The sequence below is a fragment of the Lepus europaeus genome, chromosome 22 (assembly GCF_033115175.1).
Source record: "Lepus europaeus isolate LE1 chromosome 22, mLepTim1.pri, whole genome shotgun sequence".
NCBI lineage: Eukaryota > Metazoa > Chordata > Mammalia > Lagomorpha > Leporidae > Lepus > Lepus europaeus.
The window spans coordinates 40780916-40806432 of NC_084848.1; the positions used below are offsets into that span (position 1 = coordinate 40780916).

Sequence of the window (25517 nt, forward strand, 5' to 3'; positions counted from 1 at the left end):
TAAATTCGCATCTCTGAGGGATGAAAGCTTTGCCATCATTTTGCGTTTGCCTTGTTTGTGAGAGTGAGCCTTGTTATTGCACTGCAAATTACCACCTGCTCACAGAACCTTTAAAAGCTCGTTTCAATGAAACGGGCAAATGCCCGCGGTTGTCCACTTTTAACTTTCATACTTATTTGCTCCATCTGGAATTTATTTTCGTGACAGAGATGAGGTGGAGATTCAGAATTTAAGAAGTTATTTTAAAAGTGCTATTTGTAAATTTAAGACCATTCCAAATGTTTTCAGAACAATAATGATTCTTCTTGTGAATGGTGGAAATGCCCAAATATACCCTTGTTAATGGAGAAGTAGGGGTCGGCGCCTCGGCTCACTAGGCTAATCCTCCGCCTTGCGGCACCGGCGCACCGGGTTCTAGTCCTGGTCGGGGCACCGGATTCTGTCCCAGTTGCCCCTCTTCCAGGCCAGCTCTCTGCTGTGGCCCGGGAAGGCAGTGGAGGATGGCCCAAGTGCTTGGGCCCTGCACCCCATGGGAGACCAGGAGAAGCACCTGGCTCCTGGCTTCGGATCAGCACGGTGCGCCGGCTGCAGCGGCCATGGGAGGGTGAACCAATGGCAAAAAGGAAGACCTTTCTCTCTGTCTCTCTCTCTCACTGTCCACTCTGCCTGTCAAAAAAAAAAAAAAAAAAAAAAAGAGGAGTAGGTAGATCTCTGTTGGATCAAGATACAAGCTCAAGATGTGTTTAAAGTAAGAAATGCAGACTGTGGAACGGTTTGGACCATGTGGTCCTGTTTGTGTTTTTAAAAAGTTATGTTTTTATGATTTATGTTTTTATATCTGTAAAAATTATTTACAGATATGTAACTGAGTCTGTCTCTTGATTTTTGTTATACCCAGCTCAAAGAGCAGTTCTGGCGCATGGTAGACATACAATAAACCTTTTTATCTTTTATTTATTTATTTTTAAAGATTTACTTATTTATTTGAAAAGCTGAGTTCTAGACAGAGAGAGGGAGAGGAGTCTTCCATCCGCTTGTTCATTCCCAGATGGTCGTAACAGCCAGAGCTGGGCTGACCCAAAGCCAGGAGCCAGGAGCTTCTTCCGGGTCTCCCTCCTGGGTGCAGGGACCCAAACACCTGGGCCATCTTCTGCTGTTTTCCCAAATGTATTAGCAGGGAGATGGATCAGAAGTGGAGCAGCTGGGGCTCAAACCGGTGCCCATATGGGATGCTGCTGGTGGAGGCTTAACCCACTATGCCATAGCACTGGTTCCCAAAATAAACCTTTTTAATATCAGTCTGTGAATGATTTATTAAATGGCTGTAGGGAAAAAGAGGGACTTTTTCTTTACAAGCTGCACCATTCTGTTCTTGTTTGAAGTCTTTTAATTGAGCTTTTTGTTCCTTTTGTAACTTTAAAAGAAAAAGTTGAAATTATAAAGTGTGCTAATATCAAAGAATGAAAATCACCAGAATTTCACTATTGTATGACTAATAAGATCTGTAGGGGTACTTTAAAAAAGCTCATGGAAAATAGATATTATGAATTATGCATGAATTTTTAAAATTTTTGCACCAAAATAAGCTTATATTTAATTCTACTACCCATGAACTTCTTGAGGTACCCGGACACACTTACACAGGTTTTATTGCACAGTATAATTTCTGATTTATCATATTCATGCTATCCTTGAGTTTCAATTTTTTTTACTAATTTGACAACTCATTTAGTTTTTAATCAACATTACATATAAGCTCTTATGTGATTCTTTGATTACATATAAAATTGAATTATCTTTTCTATATTTATTAGACATGTGTTTCTGTGAGTTAGCCATTATTGTATTTTCAGACTTTTCTTTGGATTCTTTTTTCTTCTTGATCTAAGCAAACTCTTTTTTAACTTTTAATTTTGACATACTTATCGACTTCTAGGACATTTGTAAAACTTCGGAAAGAGTTCCCATACATTCTTGGCACAGGTTTCCTAGGTCTTCCCCTGTTCTGTGTAAGTGTGCATACACACGTGAGCCTACACGTAGGCAGACTTTTTTCTTTTCTTTTCTTTTTTTTTTTTTTGACAGGCAGAGTGGACAGTGAGAGAGACAGAGAGAAAGGTCTTCCTTTGCCGTTGGTTCACCCTCCAATGGCTGCCGCAGCCGGCACGCTGCGCTGATCCGAAGCCAGGAGCCAGGTGCTTCTCCTGGTCTCCCATGGGGTGCAGGGCCCAAGCACTTGGGCCATCCTCCACTGCACTCCCGGGCCATAGCAGAGAGCCAGCCTGGAAGAGGGGCAACCGGGACAGAATCCGGCACCCCAACCAGGACTAGAACCGGTGTGCCGGCGCCACAGGCGGAGGATTAGCCTGTTGAGCCACGGCGCCGGCCTGGCAAGCTTTTTTCTAAATTGTTGCAGTCAGTTGCAGATATGATACCCTTTACCCCAAAATACTTCACCATGCCTTTCCTAAAAGTAGACATTCTGTTACCTATCTAATTACCCAAATCAGAAGAGCAACAATGTTAAAATCATCTATCTGATACTTACTCAGAATTCGCTAATTATCCCAGCAATGTCACTTTATAGCAAAAGAAAATCCGAATCATGCGTTGTGGTCACCTGTTATACCTGGCTAGCCTGCTTCAGTCTGGGCAGCTCCTCAGTCTTTTTTTCCGTTGACCTTTGAGAGGTTTGGCCCTGCTGTTGTGGAGGCTCTCCCTCTATCTGCTGTTTCCTCTTGATTAGATCCAGATTTGCACTGTGGCGGGAGTGGCCCCGCAGTGCCATTTCCTTCTCAACACATCACATCCGTGGACACGTGACGCTCATTTGTCCCTGACTTCAGGGATCTGAGAGTCCCACCAGCAAGGGCGTGGTGTGCCCAGAGGTACTTGGCACTCACAGCGGGGCCTTGGGCACTTTCTGTTGAATGCGAACTATTTCCCAGAACTTCAGCACCAGGCAAGGCTACGCTGTGACCTTGGGACAGGCCCACTCTGTTATCAGGTCAGGAACATGTTCCTTATCGTGCAAGTGGCCAAGCCCGCCTCCCTCCCGGCTGCTGTGACGGCCCCTGCTTCCTCCCAGCTCTAGCCTCTGCCCAGTCCTCCTGCCCTCTGCCCAAGATGGAGTGAGAGACCCGGAGGTAGACTTAACTCGCTTCCTGATGGTGTACAGCGCAGGAGCATGTCCGGGAACCTCTCCCCAGATCACCGAACTCAGGCCCGCGTCCTCCCTCGAGTCCTGCGCGGTGCGTGTTCTCTTTCACGTGGCCCTTGATCAACCCAGCTTGTTCAGCCACAGGGGTGACACTTGACGCTGGTGGCAGTATGCTGGTCAGTTGGTAATTAATGGGTTTGTCGGGCAGGTGTGTGTGTTATAAAGTTACTATTTTCCATTTGTAATTAATATGCACCTGTAGGCAATGCTTTGCAGCTGTGTAGCTATCCTGTTCCTCCTGTAACTTTCTCTTTTTTTAAAAAAAAAGATTGATTGATTGATTTATTTGAAAGGCAGGGTTACAGAGAGGCAGAGGCAGAAAGAGAGTTCTTCCATTGGCTGGTTTACTCCCCAAATGGCTGCAACGGAGCTGAGCTGATCTGAAGCCAGGAGCCAGGAGCTTCTTCCGGGTCTCCCATGCCAGTGCAGGGGCCCAAGTGCTTGGGCCATCTTCTACTGCTTTCCCAGGCCATAGCAGAGAGCTGGATTGGAAGTGGAGCAGCTGGGACTCGAACCGGCACCCATATGGGATGCTGGCATTGCAGGTGGCTGCTTTACCCACTACACCACAGCACCAGCCTTCCTATAACTCTCTACTGCTCACTTTTGCTTATTTATTTTTCTAAGTTTGGTTTGCTAGAACTTCATAATTATGGGTTTTTTTATTCCATGCATGGTAATTGCATGGCTAATTTTTCTAGGGTGCTGTGTGACGTTTCAGTACATACACAGCTGTGGAAAGATTGGATCAGGCTATTAGGCAAATCTATCACCTCAGACACTCATCGTTTCTTTGTATTGGGACGATCCAAAATCCTCTCTCCTAGCAATTTTGAAATACTGGATTCGTAGTCGTTGACTGTGGTTTTCTTCCCATTGGAGGCCGTTCCTTCTGTCCTACTGCGCCCTTGAACCTGTTCACCATTCCTTCTCCACCCCTTCCTCACCCACAGCCTTCCCAGCCTCTCGGAACCACTGTTCTGTTCTCTAATTCTTTGCGATCTACTTTTTAGCTTCCTCCTGCCGTGAGAACTTGTGGTATTTGATTCTGTGCCAGACTCATTTTACTGAACATAATGTTATCTAGTTCTGTGTTGCTGCGAGGGACAGAATTCCATTCATTTTATGGCTGAACTGTATCCACGCGTACACACGTGTGTGTGTGTGTGTGTGTGACATGTTTTCCCTCCTCTCATCCATCAATGGACACCTCAGCTGATTCCTGATCTTGCCTGTTGTGAATACTGTAGCAATAATGTGTGAGTGCTGATGTCCCTCTGGTATTCTGATGTTAATTTCTATGACTAGAATTGCTAGATCATGCGCAGTTTTATTGCTGGGTTTTGAGGAACCTGTCTACTGTTTCCCATAATGCTGTTGTGCTCATTCACATTCCCACCAGTGGTGTAGAGTTCCTCTTTCTGTCATGCTTGCCAGCATTTGCTTGTGTGTGTGTGTTGTGTGTGTGTTGTGTGTGTGTGTATATGTGTTGTGTGTTGTGTGTATGTTGTATGTGTTGTGTGTTGTGTGTGTGTTGTGTGTGTGTGTTGTGTGTGTGTATGTGTGCGTGATAATAGCCATTCTGAGATGAAATCTCATAATGGTTTTGAATTGCATTTCCCTCCTCATTACTGATGTGGAACATTGTTTTCAACAACTTGCTGGCCATGTGTATGTCATTTGTTGGATAAATACCTGTTCAAGCCAATTGTCCTTTTAAAAATTGGTTTGTACGTTTTTTGCTGTTTGGGTTCCACATAATTTCCAGAAATGAATCTCTTATTTGATGAGTAGGCTGCAAATATTTTCTCCTGGTCTATAGGTGGTCTCTGCTATTGGATTCCTTTGCTGTACAGAGGATCTTTAGTTTGATGTGGTCCTATTTTTCCATTTTTATTTTGTGCCTGTGTTTTGGGGGTTATATCTAGAAAATCTTTGCCCAGATTTATGTCTTGAAGTGGTTTTCCTACATTTTCTTCTACTAGTCTCATAGTTTTGAGTCTTAGATTTGAGTCTGATTCATTTTGAGTTGATTTTTTTATGTGGTGAAATTAAGGGGTCTAGTTTATTTTTTTTAAGATTTATTTTATTTATTTGGAAGACAGAGTTACTGAGAGGGGTAGAGCCAGAGAGGGAGAGAGGTCTTCCATCTGCTGGCTCTCTCCCCAAACGATTGCAATGGCTAGAGTTGAGCTGATCCAAAGCCAGGAGCCAGGAGCTTCTTCCCGGTTTCCTACATGGGTGGAGGGGCCCAAGGACCTGGGCCATCCTCTACTACTTTCCCAGGCCACAGCAGAGAGCTGGATCGGAAGTGGAGCAGCCAGGACTTAAACCGGCGCCCATATGGGATGCCAGTGCTGCAGGCCAGGGCTTTAACCCACTGCACCACAGCACCAGCCCCGGGGTCTAGTTTCTTTATTCTGCATATTGATATCTAGTTTCCCCAGAATCAGTCATTGAAGAAGCAATTCTTTCTCCAGTGTATGTCCTTGCTGCCTTTGTTGAAAATCAGTTGGCTATAGGTGCATTGGTTTATTTCTGTGTTTGCTATTCTGTTCCTTGGATCAGTATATCGGTTTTTATGTTAATACCATGCTGTTTTGTTTATTATCACTTTATAATATGTTTTGAAGTAAGGCATTTGATGCTTCCAGCTTTGTTCTTTTTGCTTAGGATTGTTTTAGTTATTTGTTTTTAAAAAGATTTATTTATTTATTTAAAGACTTATTTTATTTATTTAAAAGACAGAGTTACAGAGAGAGGTTGAGTCAGAGAGAGAGGTCTTCCATCTGCTGGTTCACTCCCCAGATGGCCACAAAGGCCAGAGCTGAGCAGATCCGAAGGAGCCAGGAATTTCTTCCAGGTCTCCCACGTGGGTGCAGGGGCCCAAGGACTTGGGCCATCTTCCACTGCTTTCCCAGGCCAAAGCAGAGAGCTGGATCAGCAGTGGAGCAGCTGGGACTTGAACTGGTGCCCATATGGAATGCTGGCATTGCTGGCGGAGGCTTAACCCACTATGCCACAGCACTGGCCCCGTGGCGTCTTATTTTCTGTATAACTTTGTAGAACATCTGGAGTTGATTTTTAATATATTGTGTAAAGCATCTGCCTAAAAAAGTTTGCTTTTGTGTAGCTATTTTCTCCAATAAGCGTTTGTTAAATTTCCTTCCCCACTAATTTGTCTTAGAACCATTTCAGTTTGGAGTTTATTATTATTTCAGCTGACAATATATCAGTTCTGGCCTTTATTTTATTGATGGATAAACAACCTATACTCTATAAAAGACCATATTTTTCAGAATTTGATTGTTTTTTGGGGCTGGTGCTGTGGTATAGTGTTAAAGCCACCACCTGCCAGGCTGGCATCCCACATGAGCACCAATTCGAGTCCCCGCAGCTCCACTTCCGATCCAGCGCTCTGTTATGGCCTGAAAAAGCAGTAGAAGAGGCCCAAGTCCTTGGGCCCCTGTACTCTCATGGGAGATCCGGAAGAAGCTCCTGGCTCCTGGCTTTGCATTGGCCCAGCTCTGACCTTTGTAGCCATCTGGGGAGTGAACCACAGGCTAGAAGACTTCTCTCTCTGTCTCTGCCTCTCTGTAACTCTGCCTTTCAAATAAATAAATCAATCTTAGGAAAAAAAGAATTTGATTGTTTTAATATAAAATTTCAAAATCGATTTTTTACAATAGCATATTTCACAATATGGATTTCCCTCATTTTGTGTTAACAATTAACATGTTGTGGTTTCCTGATGAGATTGTTAGACTGATGTCTCACGTAGACTCAGAATGCTTCTTGTGATCGCCCTCCCTCTTGTTTTACAGCATCTCCTTGCCAAGGGCTCCATGTACGAAGAGCTAGTGGCCAGAACTGAAGACACGTTACAAATGGATATTCAGAGTATTTCCAGCCAGGAGTCCCTTCAACACGTTCTCACAGCTGGACTACAGGCCAAGATTCAAGAAGCTAAAGAGAAAATCCAGGTGTCTCCTTCAGAGTCCCTCTTTAGAGAATTCATTCTTCTTTTTTTAAGATTTATTTTATTTATTTGAAAGACAGAGTTACAGAGAGAGGTAGAGACAGAGAGAGAGAGAGGTCTTCCATCCACTGGTTCACTCCCCAGCTGGCTGCAACGGCCGGAGCTGTGCCAATCCAATGCCAGGAGCCAGGAGCTTCCTCCAGGTTTCCCATGCAGGTGCAGGGGCCCAAGGACTTGGGCCATCTTCCACTGCATAGCAGAGAGCTAGATCGGAAGTGGAGCAGCCAGGACTTGAACCAGCGCCCATATGGGATGCCGGTGCTTCAGGCCAGGGCTTTAACACACTGCGCCAGCCCCGAGAATTCTTTCTTTAAAACCGAATAGTTAGGAGATGGGTTAGAAAGGTAGCAGTAAGTGGCTGTATGGCTTGGAAAAAATATGTAAAGTAGTATTTGTGACCTGCAGCATATTGGAAAATATAAATGCAATAAATGAAGTCTCTCTGTGTCTAGTGGGGAGTTAGAAATTGCTTTTCCACACTCTATTAGCTTTTGAATTCACTGGGAGAGTTGGACCGAGTGTTCATCTGAGGCCTTTTTATCCTTTTTTGCCTGTCCAGATCAATGTGGTAAAACTCATGGCAGCATCAAAGACCTCAAGTGATGTTTCAGCAGGCTTGGATGGCAGGCTGCAGCTAGAAGAGTCACGGAAGGAGCTGGAATCACACATGGCCAAGGCTGAGCAGTTACTGGAGCAGCGAGAGCGCCCCGGTGCCCTCATCTCAAAGTACAAGGTGGGAGCCTTTAGGTTGTCCTTAGCTACCCATCTGGTTTGAAACACAAATGCAAAGTTACTGTGACTGAAAGAGCATCCTGGTTTTAATGCATTCTTCCCCGGAGGCTTTTAAAAATTAACATACCGGACGGTGGGGTGGGGTGGGGATGGATGGGCAACAGTTAGCCTGTTGGTGAAGAGGCCATCATCCCACACTGGATTTCCTGTTGGATTCCCAGCTCTGGCTCCTGACTCCAGACCCTGGCAGGCGGTAGTGATGCTCAAGTAGTTGGGTCCCTGCCGCCCACCTGGAAGACCCAGACTGCATCCCTGCTCCTGGCTCCTGGCTCCTGGCTCCTGATCTAGCCCTGGCCCTTGCAGGCATTTGAGGATTGAACCCATGGATGGCAGCTCTGTATTTCTTTCTTTTTTTTTTTTTTAAGATTTATTTTATCTATTTGACAGAAAGAGTTACAGAGAGGCAGAGGCAAAGAGAGAAAGAGAGAGAATGAGAGGGAGGGAGAGAGAGAGAGAGAGAGAGAGAGAGAGAGAGAGAGAGAGAGGTCTTCCATCCACTGGTTCACTCCCCAATTGGCTGCAGCAGCTGGGACTGGACCAGGCCAAAGCTGGGAGCCTGGAACTCCATTCCAGACTGCCATATGGGTGGCAGGGGTCCAAGCACTTGGGCTATCTTCTGCTCTTGTCTCAGTTGCTTTAGCATGGAGCTACATTGGAAATGGAGCATCTGGGATTTGAACTTGCACCCATATAGAATGCTGGAGTCGCAGGTGGCGGCTTAACCTGCTGTGCCACAATACTGGGCCCAAAACTGTGAACCTGAAGTTGTCCTAACTGCTAAGCTAGATGCCTGTCCAACTTATTTTTTAACCCCATTTTTCACAGACTTTTGGATGATTGGGCAATGTGAGATTTCCATGTTTTGGTTTGCATTTCTTTTCTTTTTAGGAAGCATTAATACTCCTTAATACTAAATGTATGGCGAAGTACTTGAAAGCCATGGAAGAAATGAAGGGTAGTGTCACTGAGGACGTGCAGCTGTCTTGGGAAGCAGAGAGCAGAGCTGTCTGTGCCAAGTGGGAGGTATGACGTGCGCACCCACCTGTGCCTTGCACTGCCTGGGTCTGATCCAGTGCCTCCTGGGGCTCCTGCCCACTCTGTGTTATACGGAGGGGCTCACCTCATGCAGGCTGCCAGCCCAGGTTGTGCATCAGCTGCCTTCGGTCTGCCTTCGGCCAATGACAGCCCTGTGTAGAGACTTGAGGGTCGTGGAAGGGGAAGAAAGGGGTTTTTTTCCCTCCCTGATTTGGGCAGTGTCTCAGGCTCCAGCTGCCCGTGGGTGTCCCTGGTCCCAGGGCTGTGCTGCAAAGCCCCCGGCGCTGGGGGAGCTGTGTCCCCTGCTGGACTTCTCTGCACTGTCACCTCCTGTGTCATCAATTCCCTGTCCTTAATTGAATGACTGAATGAATGACTATTTAATGGCCTGTGTGAAGTCTTGAGAGTGTTTTCTGGTTTCCTGGTTGGATCCAAGAAACCAACACGTGCACAGACAGCACTTCTTAGAGACGCAGGTGCAGGCTTAGGTGGCAGGTGAACCTGGAGCCAGCTGCCATGACCCTGGACAAGTTACTGAGCCTCAGGAGCCTCACTGATAAAATGGGAGTGACAGCGCCTCCCTGGCAGCCTCAGTGCTAAAGGTTTTCATGCAGCTTCTTCCATAGAGATGATGCTGAGTCGATGGTGGTTAACAGGATGGGAGCAAATCTCTGTGTATAGTAAGGCCTCTTACTATATACAGCAAATCTCTATAAATCATACGGTAAGATAGTATATGACATATATTACGTGTCCATGGGATGGAACAACTACTATTAACAGTTCTCCTAAAATGCTGTATAAAGTAGACTTCTTCATTACAAAATGGCCTTAGATATATAGAATAATGTATGGCAGCCATGACGCAGGGACCTGCAGTACGGCCGCCTCCCCAGATCCTCCTATTACTAATATCTTAGCAGAATACCTTTGTCACAGTGAGTGGGCCGATACTGATGCATTTTTGTTCCCTGGAGTCTGTACTTTTTCAGATTTCCACCATTTCCTCCTAACGTTGCTTTGGCCAGTTTCAGGAATGGGATGCTCATTGCCCGTTCCCTGCCTTGAGGCTCAGCTGTGTGGTGTGTCGCGCATCCTTCCCAGTCTGCTGCTGTCTTTCCATTCCGTTAGCTGTGTACTTCACATTTGTAGTTGTTAGAAAAAAGTACCCTTGTATTCCTGAGTCTGGGACGTTTTACAACATTCTCCCCAGAGATACAGGGGTGGATCCGGATGTTGTGTGGGCTCTGTTTCCGTCCTTTGGTCACCGCCGCTGTTTCTGTTGTTGGTGCAAGTATGTTTGCAGTAGGTTCTGTTCCCAGGGTTGACAGTTTCCTTGGTTTTCCTCCAGTCTCTTCATCATGAGTTGTCTTTGTATATTCAACAACTGAAGATAGATATTGAGAAAGGAAAGCTGAGTGACACTATTTCAAAACTCGAAAAGCAAATAAATAAAGAGAAGAAACTGATTCGCAGAGGAAGGACCAAAGGCCTGCTCCAGGAACACGAGGTGATGCAACCTGTTTCCAGTTGACCCGATCACCGCTGTGGGGTTTAGCTCAGATGGTCGCACGCGCGTGTGTCTTTAGCCTGGGGTTAAATCACCTCTGGGGTTCCTTGCACCCTCGTTCCTTGCGGGTGATGAACGACCCTGGGACTCAAGCTCTGACAAGAGCCTGTGCGTCTCACTGGGGGGCAGGGAGAAAATTCAGACCTGGGTTCCTATTTTGTGGTGTCCCTGGGAAGGGCTGGCTGTCGCCTGTCTTGAGCGAGTCGGGTCACAAAGGCACCAGTGTCGCTGAAGTGCCCCCTGGTTGCTTAAGTCAGGGGCCACATCCTTGGAAGCACAGCTTTGTGAAAGGTAGCAAATCAGAGATAAAACATCTGGGCCAGATCCCACGAGCTCCGGGTGCTCCCTCTCCTCCTTGATAGCTTCTGTGTGTTTCACAGTGCTGATCTCTCTCTTCATTTCTTTTTTAAAGATTTATTTATTTATTTGAAAGTCAGAGTTACACAGAGAAAGGAGAGGGGAAGAGAGAGAGAGAGAGAGAGAGAGAGAGAGAGAGAGAGAGAGAGAGAGAGAGAGAGAGAGGGAGGTCTTCCGTCCGCTGGTTCACTCCCCAATTGGCCGCAACGGCCAGAGCTGTGCTGATCCGAAGCCAGGAGCCAGGAGCTTCTTCCAGGTCTCCCACGTGGGTGCAGGGGCCGAAGGACTTGGGCCATCTTCCACTGCTTTCCCAGGCCATAACAGAGAGCTGGATCAGAAGTGGAGCAGCCAGAACTCGAACCGGCGCCCATATGGGATGCTGGCACTGCAGGCGGTGGCTTTACCCGCTATGCCACAGCGCCGGCCCCTTCATTTCTTTTTGTCTTTGCTTGGCTATGGCCTTTCCATTATCAGTCTTTATCGCTTTTGTATAAGCAGTCTTCCTAAAGTTCATGGAAAATTGGAATTCCAAAAAAAAAAAAAAACAACCCGCATGAATTTCAATTTTTTTTTTTGCACCAAAGTCTTTCTTTTAATTCCATTTTCCATGAACTTGGTGAAGCACCTTCTGGGCATTTCTCTGTGTGTACCGCTATATAAACAAGCTATGTATATAATTTGGAAGTCTTTTTTTCTTCTGTCATCCTATTTTTTTAAGAAAATGCCTTATTAAAATTATTTTATGTGGCAGAAACAGAGAGAGAATGCTCATCTGCTGATTCGTTCCCCCAAAGCCAGCGGCAGCCAGGGCTAGGCCAGGCCAAAGCCAAGAGCCCAGAATTCCATCTGGGTTTCCCGTGTGGGTGGCGGGGGCCATGTACTTAGCCATCCCTGCTGCCTCCCAGCGTGAGCAGTAGCAGGAACCTGGACTCAGGAGTGGAGCTGAGGCTCCTGTTACTCTGATGTGGAAGGTGGGGGTGTCCCAACCAGAGGCTTAACCCTGCACCCAACGACCACCCCATCCCCTGTCACCTTAATATGTGGCTTTCAGGGGGCACCCTCCACTCTGGGCCAGTGTCCTGTGTCCCCTGGGTGATTCTGTGCACTCTGGGTCCTCTCTCTGCACTGATGGCACCGCCATTGTTTCCTCCGGCTGAGGCCTTTCCCCTGGGCTCCTGTGCTGTTTCTGACAGCCTGGCCGGGGTCCCTTCAGCCACTCCCTGCAGCCTGTCCAAGGCGGAAGTGATCGCCTCTCGGGCTCTGCTTCTCCCTCCTGTCCCGCTCAGCCTTCGTTGAGGTCTTTGCTAATCCTCTGTCTGGGACTCTTCAGAACAGTCTTGGATGTACTCCAGAAAGTTCGGGGAAATGGAATTAAAAAGATCATTTGATTTAGGTGCAAACAATTTTAAAATACTTGCATGATTTTTTTCATACTGCTTATTTATCACGGCGCTTCAAGGTGGCTTCGTATTCTTCCCTCCCACTGGTGTTGCTTCCCCGGCCTGGGCTCTTGTCTCAGTGTGATGACAGCTGAGACCCAGCACCTGTTCCTACTGCATCCACTCGATGGCTCTCTCGACTTTCTCTGACTCCACAGGACAGGGAATGGCTCAAGCGCTCGTAGCGCTTGACCACACTAGGTGCTAATCATCTGTGTGGACAGCACTGAACTGCAAATTCTTTAGGGCTGATACCCTCATCTTTTGGCTACCCTTCTGTGTTAGTCAGGTTTTTGTTACTACATAAAAAATACTCTGGGGTGAGTATTTGGTGTGGTGGTTAAGACAAAACACTGCTTGAGATATCTGTGTCCCCTATCAGAGTTCCTGGGTTCAAATTAGAGTTCCTGGGTTCAAGCTCTGGTGTCTTCCAATTACAGCTTCTGCTAATGAGCACCCTAACAGGCATGGGTGATGGATCAAGTACCTGGGTCCCTGCCACCCATGTGGGAGACCTGGATGGGGCTCCTGGCTCTGACCTGGCCCAGCCCTTGCAGTTGCAGGCATTTAGACAGTAAACCAGTAGATGGGAAATCGCTGTCTCTTCCTTTTAAATTCATTAAACAAAAAATTAAAATAACAATAACAACCACAGATAGTTAAGAGGAGCTTCTAAGGAAGGAAGGTTGATTTGGGCTCACAGTTTTGGAGGTTCACAGTCCAAGATCGGGCAGTCACCTTGGGCCAGACATCTGCATGATGCAGGCCTGGTGACATGGTGAGCCAGGAACACAGAGAGAGTAACCGGGCCCAGCTCTGCTTGTACAATCAACCCTCTGGGGAGAACTGCCTTCTGTAGGCACACCTCAGTGACCTAAAGCCCTCCCACTGGGCCCGTCTCCTGGATCAAGTTAGATCAAGTCTCCACCCTGAACGTGTTCACCATTAGCGTTACTCTTGTAACTATTACCATAGGACTTTGGGGACCAAGCTGTAGTACATGGGCCTTTGGGCAGTACCCCAACTATGATCCAAAACACAGCACAAGCCACACCCACAGGAAATGGACTATAAACAGAACACGTTGCACACACTTCTGTGGGGGAGTGGGCGGGTGGGCTCTTCCTGGTAGACTCAGCATGCAGGGCGGCTGCAGCTCACGTCTCACTCCGTTCCTCCCGTAGGCTTGCTTCTCTAAGGAAGGCATCCTGCCCCAGCTCCATCAGCACGTGGATGTCCTCAGGGAGCTGTGTGAGGAGCTCCCTTCACAGCACAGCCGGCAGGAAGTGAAGCGAGCACTCCGGGATTATGAACAAAAGATAGAAAGACTTCTGAGATGTGCGACGGAGATTCACGCCACCCTGCAGGCCACTGCAGGAGACCCATCGGGGAACAAGTCAGTGCTTTCTTCAGGGTGAAGCCAGAAGAAAGTCTTTTGCAAAATCCAAACGACAAGAGGCACTCTCCATGGCTCTTAGGTTTCATTTTTCTTGCTCTGTATTAATATTGCAATTTTGATTGCTTTCTAGGGGGACCGTGGCCACAACTGAGAATGGAGGAAGGGATTCCCACGGGGAGGTGCCATTTGCAAAATCTGATCATCAGCCGCCAACTGAACAGGTGTTAAGTGTGGATAATGTCTTTTAGAAGCAAACCCAATACAAAAAAACTAGAGTGTCCAAGAATCCTCTTCCTGTTAATTAAGTGTTGGTTTCAGTGATCTCATTGGTTCCATCAGCTGGGAATTCCCTCTTCCCTCGTGCCAGGAAGACTGTGTTTCCAAGAAGCAGAATGCAAGACTGTAGCAAGCATAGCTCAGCCTTCCTCTGGGACAACTGTTCCCAACAGAGACCCCTTTGAACTATTCTTGAGTGTTTGCCAGCTCCATTACTACTGACAGTGGAAGGGGTGGAGCTCCACCCGGACACAGCCCTCCATTTCAGGGATGTGCACTTTTATTGGTTGTCTTTTTTTTTTTTTTCCATTAGAATGATTTCACTTTCCTTGCGAATTGAATTTTCTGAATTCTTGGGGTCTACAGTTGGCTTATATAAACAAGCGTTCTTCAGTAAGTTAATATAAACTTGGGATTCGGGATAAGGTCATTTGGGTGCAACAAATTTTGAAATCCATGTAGTTTTTTTCATACTGGGCATTTCCATGAGCTTTCTGAACATGTTTTGCACAAAAATAAACTTATCTTTTGATTGCATTTCCATGAACTTTTTGAAGTGCCGACCTAACAACGTGACCCAGACTGCCAGTGAGGACGTGGGGGAAAAGAACGAGCTGATTGGTGTTTGTGGTTCTGTTCCCACAAATGTTGGGGTTCTTTTGGCTATGGCTGTGAGTTCTTGGGCAGGGTCAGCAGTTAGGAGCTGGGAGTATTTCATTACCGTGCCATCATCCCTGTTTGGAGGCGAGGATGAGTCTAATTAATCCCTCTCCCCTAGAAAGGCTTTTCTCCCAGCTGTTGAAATCTCAGAACTTAAGTCCTAGGGTGGGATGTAAAGGATCAATGGCTCATCTTTGACCATAGACCATTTGTCTTCTCCAGGTAATTAAGCGTGTCTAAGGTATTATGTTTACTCTTTTGCCTGTCTGCTTAGGTGGAGCCCGCTAACTTTGTGCCTGCACCGGAGGCAAAGCCTCAACAAGAAGCAAGCGTCGTGGAGAAGCACGAGAAGGAGCACAGCCTCACTCTGCACAGTCTACAAAAGAGGTACACTCGCGCTCAGCCACCGAACATCTGCTGAGAACGTTCGTCCATGAAAACTTGCACTTGGCTAAAAGTTTTATTGATTTTTTTATTTGAAAGGCAGAGTGACAGAGAGAGAGAGAGAGAGAGAGGAGAGAAGAGAAATGTGTTAGACTTTAAAACACGTTTTAAGGCCAGTGCTGGGGTGTGGTAGGCTGGGCCTCTGCCTGCTGCTCCTGTATCCCATGTAGGCGCCGGTTCAAGTCCCATTTGCTCCACTTCCGATCCAGCTCTCTGCTATGGCCTGGAAAGCAGTGGAAGATGGCCCAAGTCCTTGGGCCCCTGCACCCACATGGGAGATCCAGGAGAGGCTCCTGGCTTTGGATCTGCCCAGCTTCAGCCGGTGCGGCCATTTGGGGAGTGAACCAGTGGATGGAAGACCTTTCTCTGTGTCTCTCCCTCTCTCTCTCTGTAACTCCACCTCTCAAGTAAATAAATAAAATGTCTAAAAAGAAAAAAACCAATTTAATATCCTTTAGTTCTTTTGGTCTAGTAACTTCTACAGAAATTCCATAGGATTTCCTGACACACATGCGATGGTGCTTAAACATATTTTTGTCTTATTTTGGATGTTAAATAATTTTGCATATAATCTTTCTCCCAGGTATGTTACACAGAAAGAAATTCTTGAACTACACCTTCAAAGCAACAAATTCAGGGTAACTTCTGCGTTCTCCAGTGAAAGTGAAGAGAGTAGTGCTTGCTTACGGGACAAACTGACCGATCTCCAGGTAATGACCCAAATATAATTTCTCTAGTTATCTGTTTTATAAGGACGTAGCACCACCAGGGGTGTGGACATCACCCTCTCTGTTGGATTGCATTTCCAGTGTCACGCTGTTCCAGAGAGAGATTTGCTCCCAACTGCTAAACCTAGGCCAGCCTTTGGTGCAGGGTCCTAATCTACTGCTTATGCTCTGATCTGCTGCTGCGGATATTGTGGCTTGCAGAGTTTTTGATTATGCTTGGACTTCTGGATGAATTATGAAGAACAAGGGGTTTAAAGGCGACTTCAATCTGCTCCTGCATTGCCGCCGAATTGATAAACCAGTGACTGGATATATATCTTTTTAGTTGTTTATTATCTTTTTTTTTTTTTTTATTTTTTTTGACAGGCAGAGTGGACAGTGAGAGAGAGAGAGACAGAGAGAAAGGTCTTCCTTTTGCCGTTGGTTCACCCTCTAATGGCCGCCGCGGTAGCGCGCTGCGGCCGGCGCACCGCGCTGTTCCGATGGCAGGAGCCAGGTGCTTCTCCTGGTCTCCCATGGGGTGCAGAGCCCAGACACTTGGGCCATCCTCCACTGCACTCCCTGGCCACAGCAGAGAGCTGGCCTGGAAGAGGGGCAACCGGGACAGGATCGGTGCCCCGACCGGGACTAGAACCCGGTGTGCCGGCGCCGCAAGGCGGAGGATTAGCCTGTTGAGCCACGGCGCCGGCCTGTTTATTATCTTTTAACAAAACTTAATGTATTTGAAAGAGTGAGAGTGAGTGACAGGACTCCCACCCTCTGGTTTACTGTCCAAATGCCTGCAATGACTGTGCCTGGGCCAAGCCAAAGCGGGGAACTCAGTCCAGGTCTCCCAATTAACTTGAGCCATCACCCACTGCCTCCCAGGGGGGCGCAGTAGCAAGAAACTGGAGTCAGGAGCCAGCGCAGGCATTGAACACCTGAATGGGATCATGGTGTCTCAACTGGCGTCTTCATCACTAGCCCAAATGCCCACCCCTGTTCTTCAGCCTGACCGAATCGTCCTATTGACTACAATTGCTGTCCCCCAGTTGTTGGGCAACAGGGGGCAGGTGGTAGAGAGAATTGCAAGCAGTCTGAGTGATCGTCTTCCCAGAATATCTGTCTATGTGGAAGTCTCGCATTGGGCACCCAGAGCATAAGCTGTCCTTATTCTCACGATTATCTGTACACAGCAGGGCATCCTTACTGCGTGCTTGTGAACGCGTGAGCCCTCACAGGTCGAACCCATCATCAGGGAGCAAGAGGGTCCTGCGAGGTCCTCCGCTGTCCCCTCCCCGTGTTTTCTAGTCTCCTTCTTTTACTTGGTCACAGTCCACCATCTGGCTCCTCTGTGGTTTTCATCTCCATAGGCAGAACGTATATGCATTCAAATCCCTGTTCAAGTCATGGATCCCGCGTGTTTTCATCTCAGTTAAGAACGTGTCTGAGCCCTTTCCCTAGGGACTGAATAATGAGTTGCTTAGAGAAGCTGCCTCCAGTCTTTGGGAAAATGGAAGAACAGATTATGTTGCTGATCCCTCCATAGAATTCTGTAACAATGCCTTGGAAACAACAACGGCAGAAGGACCAAGATACGGGGCTGTAACTCATACAGAATGATGGCTGTTTAATACTAAGCCATAAATTCAGGGCATTCTCTTCTTATTTATATAGAAGCAGTTTTGAGGCACTCCAATTTTCTTTTCTTTTTTCTTTTTTTAAAAAGAGTTATTTATTTATTGATTGATTTGAAAGTCAGAGTTACAGAGAGAGAGACAGAGAGGCAGAAAAGAGAGAGAAATGTCTTCCATCTGCTGGTTCACACCCCAATTGGCCGCAATAGCCAGAGCTGCACCAATCCAAAGCCAGCAGCCAGGAGCTTCTTCCAGGTCTCCCATGCAAGTGCAGGGTGCCCAAGGACTTGGGCAATCTTCCACTGCTTTCCTAGGCCATAGCAGAGAGCTGGATTGGAAGTGGAGCAGTTGGGACTCAAACTGGCGCCCATATGGGATGCCAGCACTGCAAGTAGCAGCTTTACCCGCTATGCCACAGCGCTGGCACCTCTGGTTTTCTTTTATTTTAGAAAATAGTGAAGGTTTAGTATCCAGAAGAAGAGACTGTCTTTTCATACATCTGTATCTATCTTTCTGAACTGTATTCTTTGTAGCTGCTTAGGAGAGGGGGTTTGGATACCTTTCAAAGTCCTGTTTTTGGGACCAGCACTGTGGCATAGTGGGTAAAGTTGCCACCTGCAGTGCTGGCATCCCATATGGGCACCGGTTCAAGTCCCGGCTGCTCCACTTCCGATCCAGCTCTCTGCTGTGGCCTGGGAAAGCAGTAGAAGATGGCTCAAGTCCCACTCAAGTGGGAGACCCAGAGGAAGCTCCTGGCTCCTGGCTTCAGATCAGCCCAGCTCTGGCCATTGCGGCCAGTTGGGGAGTGAACCAGCGGATGGAAGACCTCTTTCTCTCTCTGCCTCTCCTCTGTTTGTGTAACTGTGACTTTCAAATAAATAAAATAGATTTAAAAAAAAAAGAAAAAAGAAAAAAAAAAGTCCTGTTTTCGATGTCTTGAACTTCAGCAAACGAGTCCTCTGAAGAGCGCAGTTAACATTGTTATTGCCTACAGGATAGTTTACTTGTAGATGGCTGGAAGATATTTTAAATGCATGATCAGGGCCAGGGTGGTGGTACAGTGGGTTAAACTACTGCCTTCAAGGCTGGCATCCCATATCAGAGCACTGTTTCGGGTCTCGGCTGCTCCACTTCAGATCCAGCTTCCTGCTAAAGCGCCTGGGAAAGCAGTGGAAGATGGTCCAAGTGGTTGGGCCCCTGTACCCACATGGGAGACCCAGACAAAGTTCCTGGCCCCTGCTTTTGGCCTGGCCCATCTCTGGCTATTACAGCCATTTGGGGAGTGAACCAATGGACAGGCGATCTCTCTCTTTCTCTCTCTATCCCTCTGCCTTTCAAATTAATAAATAAATCTTTCCAGAAAATGCATTGTCCTGTGAAATGTTGCTTTTGCTCTTATACTTGGTATATGTCTCATTTTCTATGAATAGAATCATTCTGGCTATTATCCTGTTAGTTGATAAATTAATTTTTTCATTTCATCTAGGTCTTAAAAAATGAAACTGATGCTTACTGGAAGGAGTTTGAAATCACCTCCCTGAAATTAGAAAATCTTGTGAGTGATGTGGAGAAGCCTGCGATAGTTAAGGCACGAGATGGACTAAAGGAAAAAGAAGGAGAGCTTCACCTAACTCTTCACACCAGGTATGACCCTGGCATCTGTTAGCCAGGAGTTTCGTAAACTTCATAATTAGCAAATGCCATTCTTAGCAAGCCTTTTTCTATACTAAATATGTCATTGCCTTTAGTTACCTTATATAAGACAGTTTGCTGTTATGATTGCCGTTTTGCTGATAAGGAAACTGCTGTGCAGAGAGAATAAAATATCCAAGCCACTCCACTAGCCAGAGACATGTGCGGGGACTTGACAAGGTTCCGGAAGAATGGAATGAAGAGACAGGTTGCTATAGTGCGAACAATTTTTGAAATTCAGGTGTAGTTTTTTCATAATACTTGTCATTCAAGAACTGTATGATGGCCTCTCACTTGCATTGATTTCAATTTAAAAAAAAATATTTATTTATTTATTTGAAAGGCAGAGAGAGAGAGAGAGATATCTTCCATCTGCTGGTTCATTCCCTAAATAGCCACAATGGCAAGAGCTGTGCCAATCCAAAGCAGGAAGACAGGAGCTTTATCTGGGTCTCCCACATGGGTGCAGGGGCCCAAGCCCAGGAGCGGAGCTGTGTGTGCAGCAGTTAGGATGCCTACATCCCATACCGGAGTGCCTGGTTCCAGTCCCCACTGCTTTCTGATCCGTCCCAGCTGTCAGCTAATGTGTCCCCTGGAAGGCACCAGCTGATGGTGCAAATGGTTAGGTCCCTGCCATCCACCTGTGTGACCCAGATTGAGTTCACGACTCCTGGCTTCAGCCCAGCCCAGTCCTAACTGTCAGTGCATACCGTTGTGTGTGTTTTTATTGGATACGCATTTTCTGCTGTTGGTTAAGTAATGGTGTGAATATGCTGTACGGATAATTTTCTGCTGCACACCCCCCTCATGTCTGTTATATTTTTCCCCCAGGCTGAAGTCTTTGGAGACAGCACTGCAGACTGTGGCACCTATAGAGAGGGAGACAGTGTTTCTCTGTGGCTTGGATTTGTCCCCTCGTGAAATTGTCATCCAGGACTTTCATCTCGTCAATGCTGATGGCGTCTGTCAACACCTGAGGGTAAATATAAGCAAATCTAAACTTAAATAAGTAAATGTAGATATCACTGTATAGATTTAGACTATAAGCCACAATAAAAACTTCAACAATTTTGATTGTTACACAAGAGGGTACATTTAAGAGTTTCCAGAAAATGGAATTAAAAATTCAAATTCCATGCATACAAAGATCTTCAAAAAATTTATGAAAAGTGCATATTAGGAATAGGAATGCATATAGGAAAAAACTGTGTGTGGATTCCAACATATTCTTATGTCAAAATAAACTTTTCTTTTAATTCCATTTTTCCACAAACTTTTTTGACATAGCCTTGTACTTCTCAGCCTTTCGATTCCTTGCCAGTTTGGAGGAAGGTACCCTGGCGTGAATGATGGGACATCTTCTGAGAATTCAAGATGAAGCCTTGTTTATGAGTGTCTCCTTCAGCGTCCGAGTCCTAAACACACGAGACACCGAGGCTTAACTCGACATATTCTGCCGTTTACTTATTTTACATCCCGTCTGAAATGAAAAATCTTTGATTTATTTTCCTGATGACGCAGCAGATGCCTCAGTAGCTTGTCGCTAGTCGCTTGCTTTGGCGTAGATAACTTCCATGTTTGCTTTCTTTGGGGCATTGAAACAGCAGCAAGGGCACTGGGTAATGAACCAGCGGGGCCAGCCGATCATTTGTAATTTAAATGTTCCCTCGTGTCCAAACTGTCAGCTTTGGTTGTACTCATTAGCATTTTTCTAGACCAAATCTCATAAATTAGGGACTGGTTTCTGATGTGCGGTCTTTGCTTTCTGGACCCAAGTCTCTTCTGGCTTTTCCTACCTTTATTTTAGGACATCCAGGACTCCATAACAAAGCAGATCGAAATCTGTAATGAAGAGTTGGACAGCTTCGCATCAAAGGAACTGCACCCATCTGACGTGCAGGCAGCACAGAATATTATACTGACCTGCAAAACGCAACTTGAAGAAGTGAGCCACAAGGTGCAGACCAGGGACGGCGCCCTCAGAGCTCTGGAAGACTTTCTGGAATGCCTAAGGACAGCTAAACCCTCTGCTGAGGGCACCGCAGACCGGCCAGCCGCGCAGAACCCGCAAGCACCGGGAAATACCTCCATGGCAGAAAACGAAGTGGGCGGGACTCAGCTGCTGAAAGACAGGGCCAGGCATTTGGACGAAAGTTTGGAGATGCTTGGCGTCAGCCTTAAAGATGTGCAGCAAGGGGAAGACACGACCTGTGAAAAGCTGGTGGAGGCTTTGAGCCTAAGGGCCTTGGGGTCGTGTGGCTCCAGCCCACGGGAGGAGCTCACCCAGGAAGCCAGGTTACTGGAGGCCTGCATTCTCAGAAATAACGAGCTCTTCAAAAACATCCAAGATGTGCAGAGCCAGATCGGTAAACTTGGCCTTAAGGACCCCACCATCCCAGCTGTGAAGCATCGGTGAGCACAGGGTGGTCCCGGCGGCACTGGTCTGTGGTTTTGAATCTGCGAGGCTCCCTGCGTCTTGCCGCTTCGGTTTCATCCCACTTTGCTGTAGATTTATTTCTCAAGTCAGCGTCTTCCCGCTTGGTCCTTGCCTTTCCAGAATGCGACGCGGTTCATTTTCCCGTCTCTGAAGCGTGTGTTCTCCCGCGGGTGTGGAGGGCAGGAGGTCCTTCAGATTCTCGTGCTTCTGCGTGGTTAGTGCGGGTCCCTGCCGGAGGAGACCGACACACCCACTCTTGGGACGCGGCAGGTGCAGGAGGCGGCGCATGCGCGTCTCGCCACTGCTGCGTTCGCCGGGTTACTGAGTCTCCTCCCTATAGGAAGAGGCTGGGGGCCGAGTGGGCGGGCCTGGGGCTGAATCCAGAGCCCGGCTCGGGTTGGCGTTCGTGCTGGAGACCGAGCAGAGCCGTGCAGGCTGGTGGGGACCTCAGAAAGTTCATGGAAAAATGGCATTAAAAGAGAAATTCATTTTGGTGCAAAAGTTAATAAATAAATTCAGTAGTTAATTAATTTGAGAAGCAAAGAGACAGAGTTTCCATCCACTGGTTCACTCTCCAAACTCCTGCAGGTGCTGGGGAACTGGAACTGGGAACTCAATCCCAGAACCCCATGTGGGTACCAGGAACCTAGTTACGTAGGTCCACACTGCTGCCTCCCGGGTCTGCATTCGCAGGAAGCTGGAGTCAGGATCCAGAGCCCAGACTCTGGCTCAGACACTCCCGTGTGGGATGCAGGCATCTTAAATGTTAGGCTAAAGTCCTCTCCTTCCAGAAATTTGAAATCCATGCATGTGAGAGGTCTTCCAAAGTCTTTGGGAAATGCATGGTTTTTGAAAAAATTATGCATGGATTGCAACCTTTATTTTGGACCAAAATAAACTGGTCTTTTAATGCCATTTTCCACAGACTTTTTTTTTTAAAAAAAGATTTATTTATTTATTTGAAATGAAGAGTTACAAAGAGAGAGAGAGGTCTTCCATCCACTGTTTCATTCCCCAAATGGCCGCAACAGTCGGGACTGGGCCAGACTGAAGCCGGGAGCCAGGAGCTTCCTCCGGGGCTCCCACATGGAGCTGACCAGGTCCCTCTGTAGAGCTGCGTGTGTCCCTCCCTCTGCCATTGCCCTGTGCCCTCGCTCCCCACAAGACTCTTATACCTAGAGTGCCCCAGTTCAATCTGATGTACTAGAATAATTATTAGATTCTACTTGAATCCATTGTAATTATCGATTTGTAAATAGATCATAGGTAAGTATGACTTTATAAATGAAAACCACATATTGATATACTTATTAATAATTATTACATAAAATAAATGCCTTTAGTGATTGATGTAGCTATTAGCAGAACAGCTGTGCATTGTCTCCAGGCACTATTTAGGTATTGAGAGAGCAACAGTGATGACAAAATAGGTAACAATTCTTGTGCCTTATAGAATTTATTTAAAAAAATGCATGCTGTGAAAAAAATTATGCATGGATTTTTAAAATGTCTAGCACCAAGAGAAGCTTAAAAATTCTTGTAGAATTTATTTAGTAACTTATTTTGGAGAGAGAGAGAGAACATTCCCCTCTGCTGGTTTACTCCCTCAGTGCCCTCAGTGGCTGGGCCAGGGCCAGGCTGAAACCAGGAAGTGAGAACCCAGTCTGGGTCTCCTACATGAGCCATCGCTACTGCCACCAAGGCATGGCTCAGGGAGCTGGCACTGCAGGTGGGAGCTGGGACTTGAACCCAGGCTCTCTGACATGGGGTGCAGGTGTCCCAAGTGGCTTCCTAACCACTCGGCCAAGCACCTGCCACGAAACTTGCCTTTCAGTTGCATTTTCCATGAGCCTTATGAGGTGCCCTCTGTGTCTGGTGGTGCTAACATCTGGAGAATCAGTAAGGTGAGGGCTGCAGTTCAGTAGGGTCATCAGGGAGGCCTCACTGAAGGTGACCTTTGAGTATGATGAGTTACCAGAACAAAGCCACGTGCCTTCCTGGAGGAAGAATCTTCTGGGCTCAGGGCGCAGTAGCGATAGCAGAGAAATGAGTGGAGGTCCCGGAGGTGATGTTGGGACAGGGCTGTGATGTGTGCTACAGGCTGTAGGCCAGATGGTGTTTCGACTTTTCCTTTGAGTGACTGGAAGTCTTGGAACGTTCTGAACAGAAATGGTTGGGCGTTCACCGTAGTTCTCTCTGGCTGCAGTGTTGAAAGTAGGCCGTAGGAGTCGAGAGAAGTCCCGGGAAGTCTGGCTTGATCTATTGCAATCCTCCCTGTAAGAGGGGATGATGGCGTGGGCAGGGGGGAGGTGGTGGCCGGTGCTAAGCGTCTGTGTGTCTTGAAGACAGGACATAGACTGGCTGACACCTGGGCTCTGGGGCCTGAAAGGAACTTCAGAGACAGCAGTGATGGCCAGGTGTGACCAGAGCAGTTGGAGGAATGGAGAATTCAAGGAGATGAGAAAGAGATGCAGGTGTGCTTGGTCTTAGACATGAAGCCTATTTTGACATTAAAGTAGTGATAGCCAAAGACTTTTTCAAAAATTTTTATTTATTTATTTGAGTTACAGACAAAGAGAGGGATCTTCCACCTGCTGGTTCGCTCCCCAAATGGCCGCAAAGGCTGGAGCTGGGCTGATCAGAAGCCAGGAGCTTCTTCCAGGTCTCCCACATGGGTGCAGGGACCCAAGGACGTGGGCCATCTTCTACTGCTTTCCCAGGCTCTAGCAGAGAGCTGGATCAGAAGTGGAAAAAGCTCCCGGCTTCTGGCTTCGGATCAGCACAGCTCCAGCTGTTGCGGCCATCTGGGGAATGAACCAGCAGGTGGAAGACCTCTCTCTCTGTCTTTCCTCTCTGTGTAACTCTGACTTTCAAACAAATAAATAAATCTTTTAAAAAAAAGAAGAAGCTGCAGGGGAGGAAGTAGAGGCAGTGAGCAGTTGCACAGTGTTGGGTAGGTGAATGGTGTTAATCCCCCCAGGACTCATTTACAGGTTAAACCCTGCGTTAAATGAGCCTTTTGATGTGCGAGAGCTTTTCATACGAAGGACTTTGAAACATTTGTGGAGCATGGAACTAAAACATACATTTATTTTGGTGCAAAAGTTTTTGAAACCCATACATAGATTTTTTATATAATAAGCATTTTCTTTGTTGTTGTGGTTTTAAAGATTGATTGATTGATTTGAAAGTCAGTTATAGAGAGAGGGAGAGACAGAGAGATCTTCCAGGTGCTGGTTCACTCCCCAAATGGCCAGGGCTGGGCCAGGCTGAAGCCAGAAGTCAGGAGCTTCCTCTGTGTCTCCCACGTGGGTCCAGGGGCCCAAACACCTGGGCCATCCTCTGCTGCTTTCCCAGGCCCATTAGCGGGGAGCTGGATCAGAAGTGGAGCAGCCGGGTCTCCACTCGGCGCTCACACAGGATGCTGGTGTCCCAGGGCAGTTCAACCCGTTGTGTTCCCATCATGCCAGTCCTGACAGAATAGGTATTTTTGGTGAGCTTTTGAATACTCCTGCATGTGCAAGAATTTCAAAAATTTTTGCACTGAAGTAAACCTACCAATAACTCCTTTTCCCCACAGCTTTGTAAAGTGTCCTTGGACAAGGGACAGAAGAACAAGACTGCCCTAGCTTTCTCTGTTCTGTGTGGCCTCTCCCACCCTTCCCTCATCCAACTCTGATCTCAACATTTCACACATACTCACACACACTCGCTCTGTGCCTTTCTCTCCCGCACACACATATACCTTTCATAAGAATACTCATCACAGAAAAGACATTGCTGTGTGTTGTTTTATCTATTTATTCTATTTCT

At 46.9% G+C, this 25517-nt stretch overlaps 1 protein-coding gene across 4 annotated transcripts in view; it reads left to right on the forward strand.

Moving 5' to 3' along the window:
* SYNE2 (spectrin repeat containing nuclear envelope protein 2) overlaps positions 1–25517 on the forward strand; it is a 373661-nt gene that overhangs the window by 122351 nt on the left and 225793 nt on the right. For all 4 annotated transcript variants that reach the window (XM_062181714.1, XM_062181717.1, XM_062181715.1 and 1 more), the window contains exons 20-30: positions 7045–7203; positions 7819–7992; positions 8940–9074; positions 10438–10596; positions 13637–13848; positions 13982–14072; positions 15062–15174; positions 15815–15941; positions 19062–19219; positions 20099–20246; positions 21075–21679. In XM_062181714.1, coding sequence (XP_062037698.1) covers positions 7045–7203; positions 7819–7992; positions 8940–9074; positions 10438–10596; positions 13637–13848; positions 13982–14072; positions 15062–15174; positions 15815–15941; positions 19062–19219; positions 20099–20246; positions 21075–21679 — 2081 coding nt within the window. The remainder of the gene's footprint in view (positions 1–7044; positions 7204–7818; positions 7993–8939; positions 9075–10437; positions 10597–13636; positions 13849–13981; positions 14073–15061; positions 15175–15814; positions 15942–19061; positions 19220–20098; positions 20247–21074; positions 21680–25517) is intronic.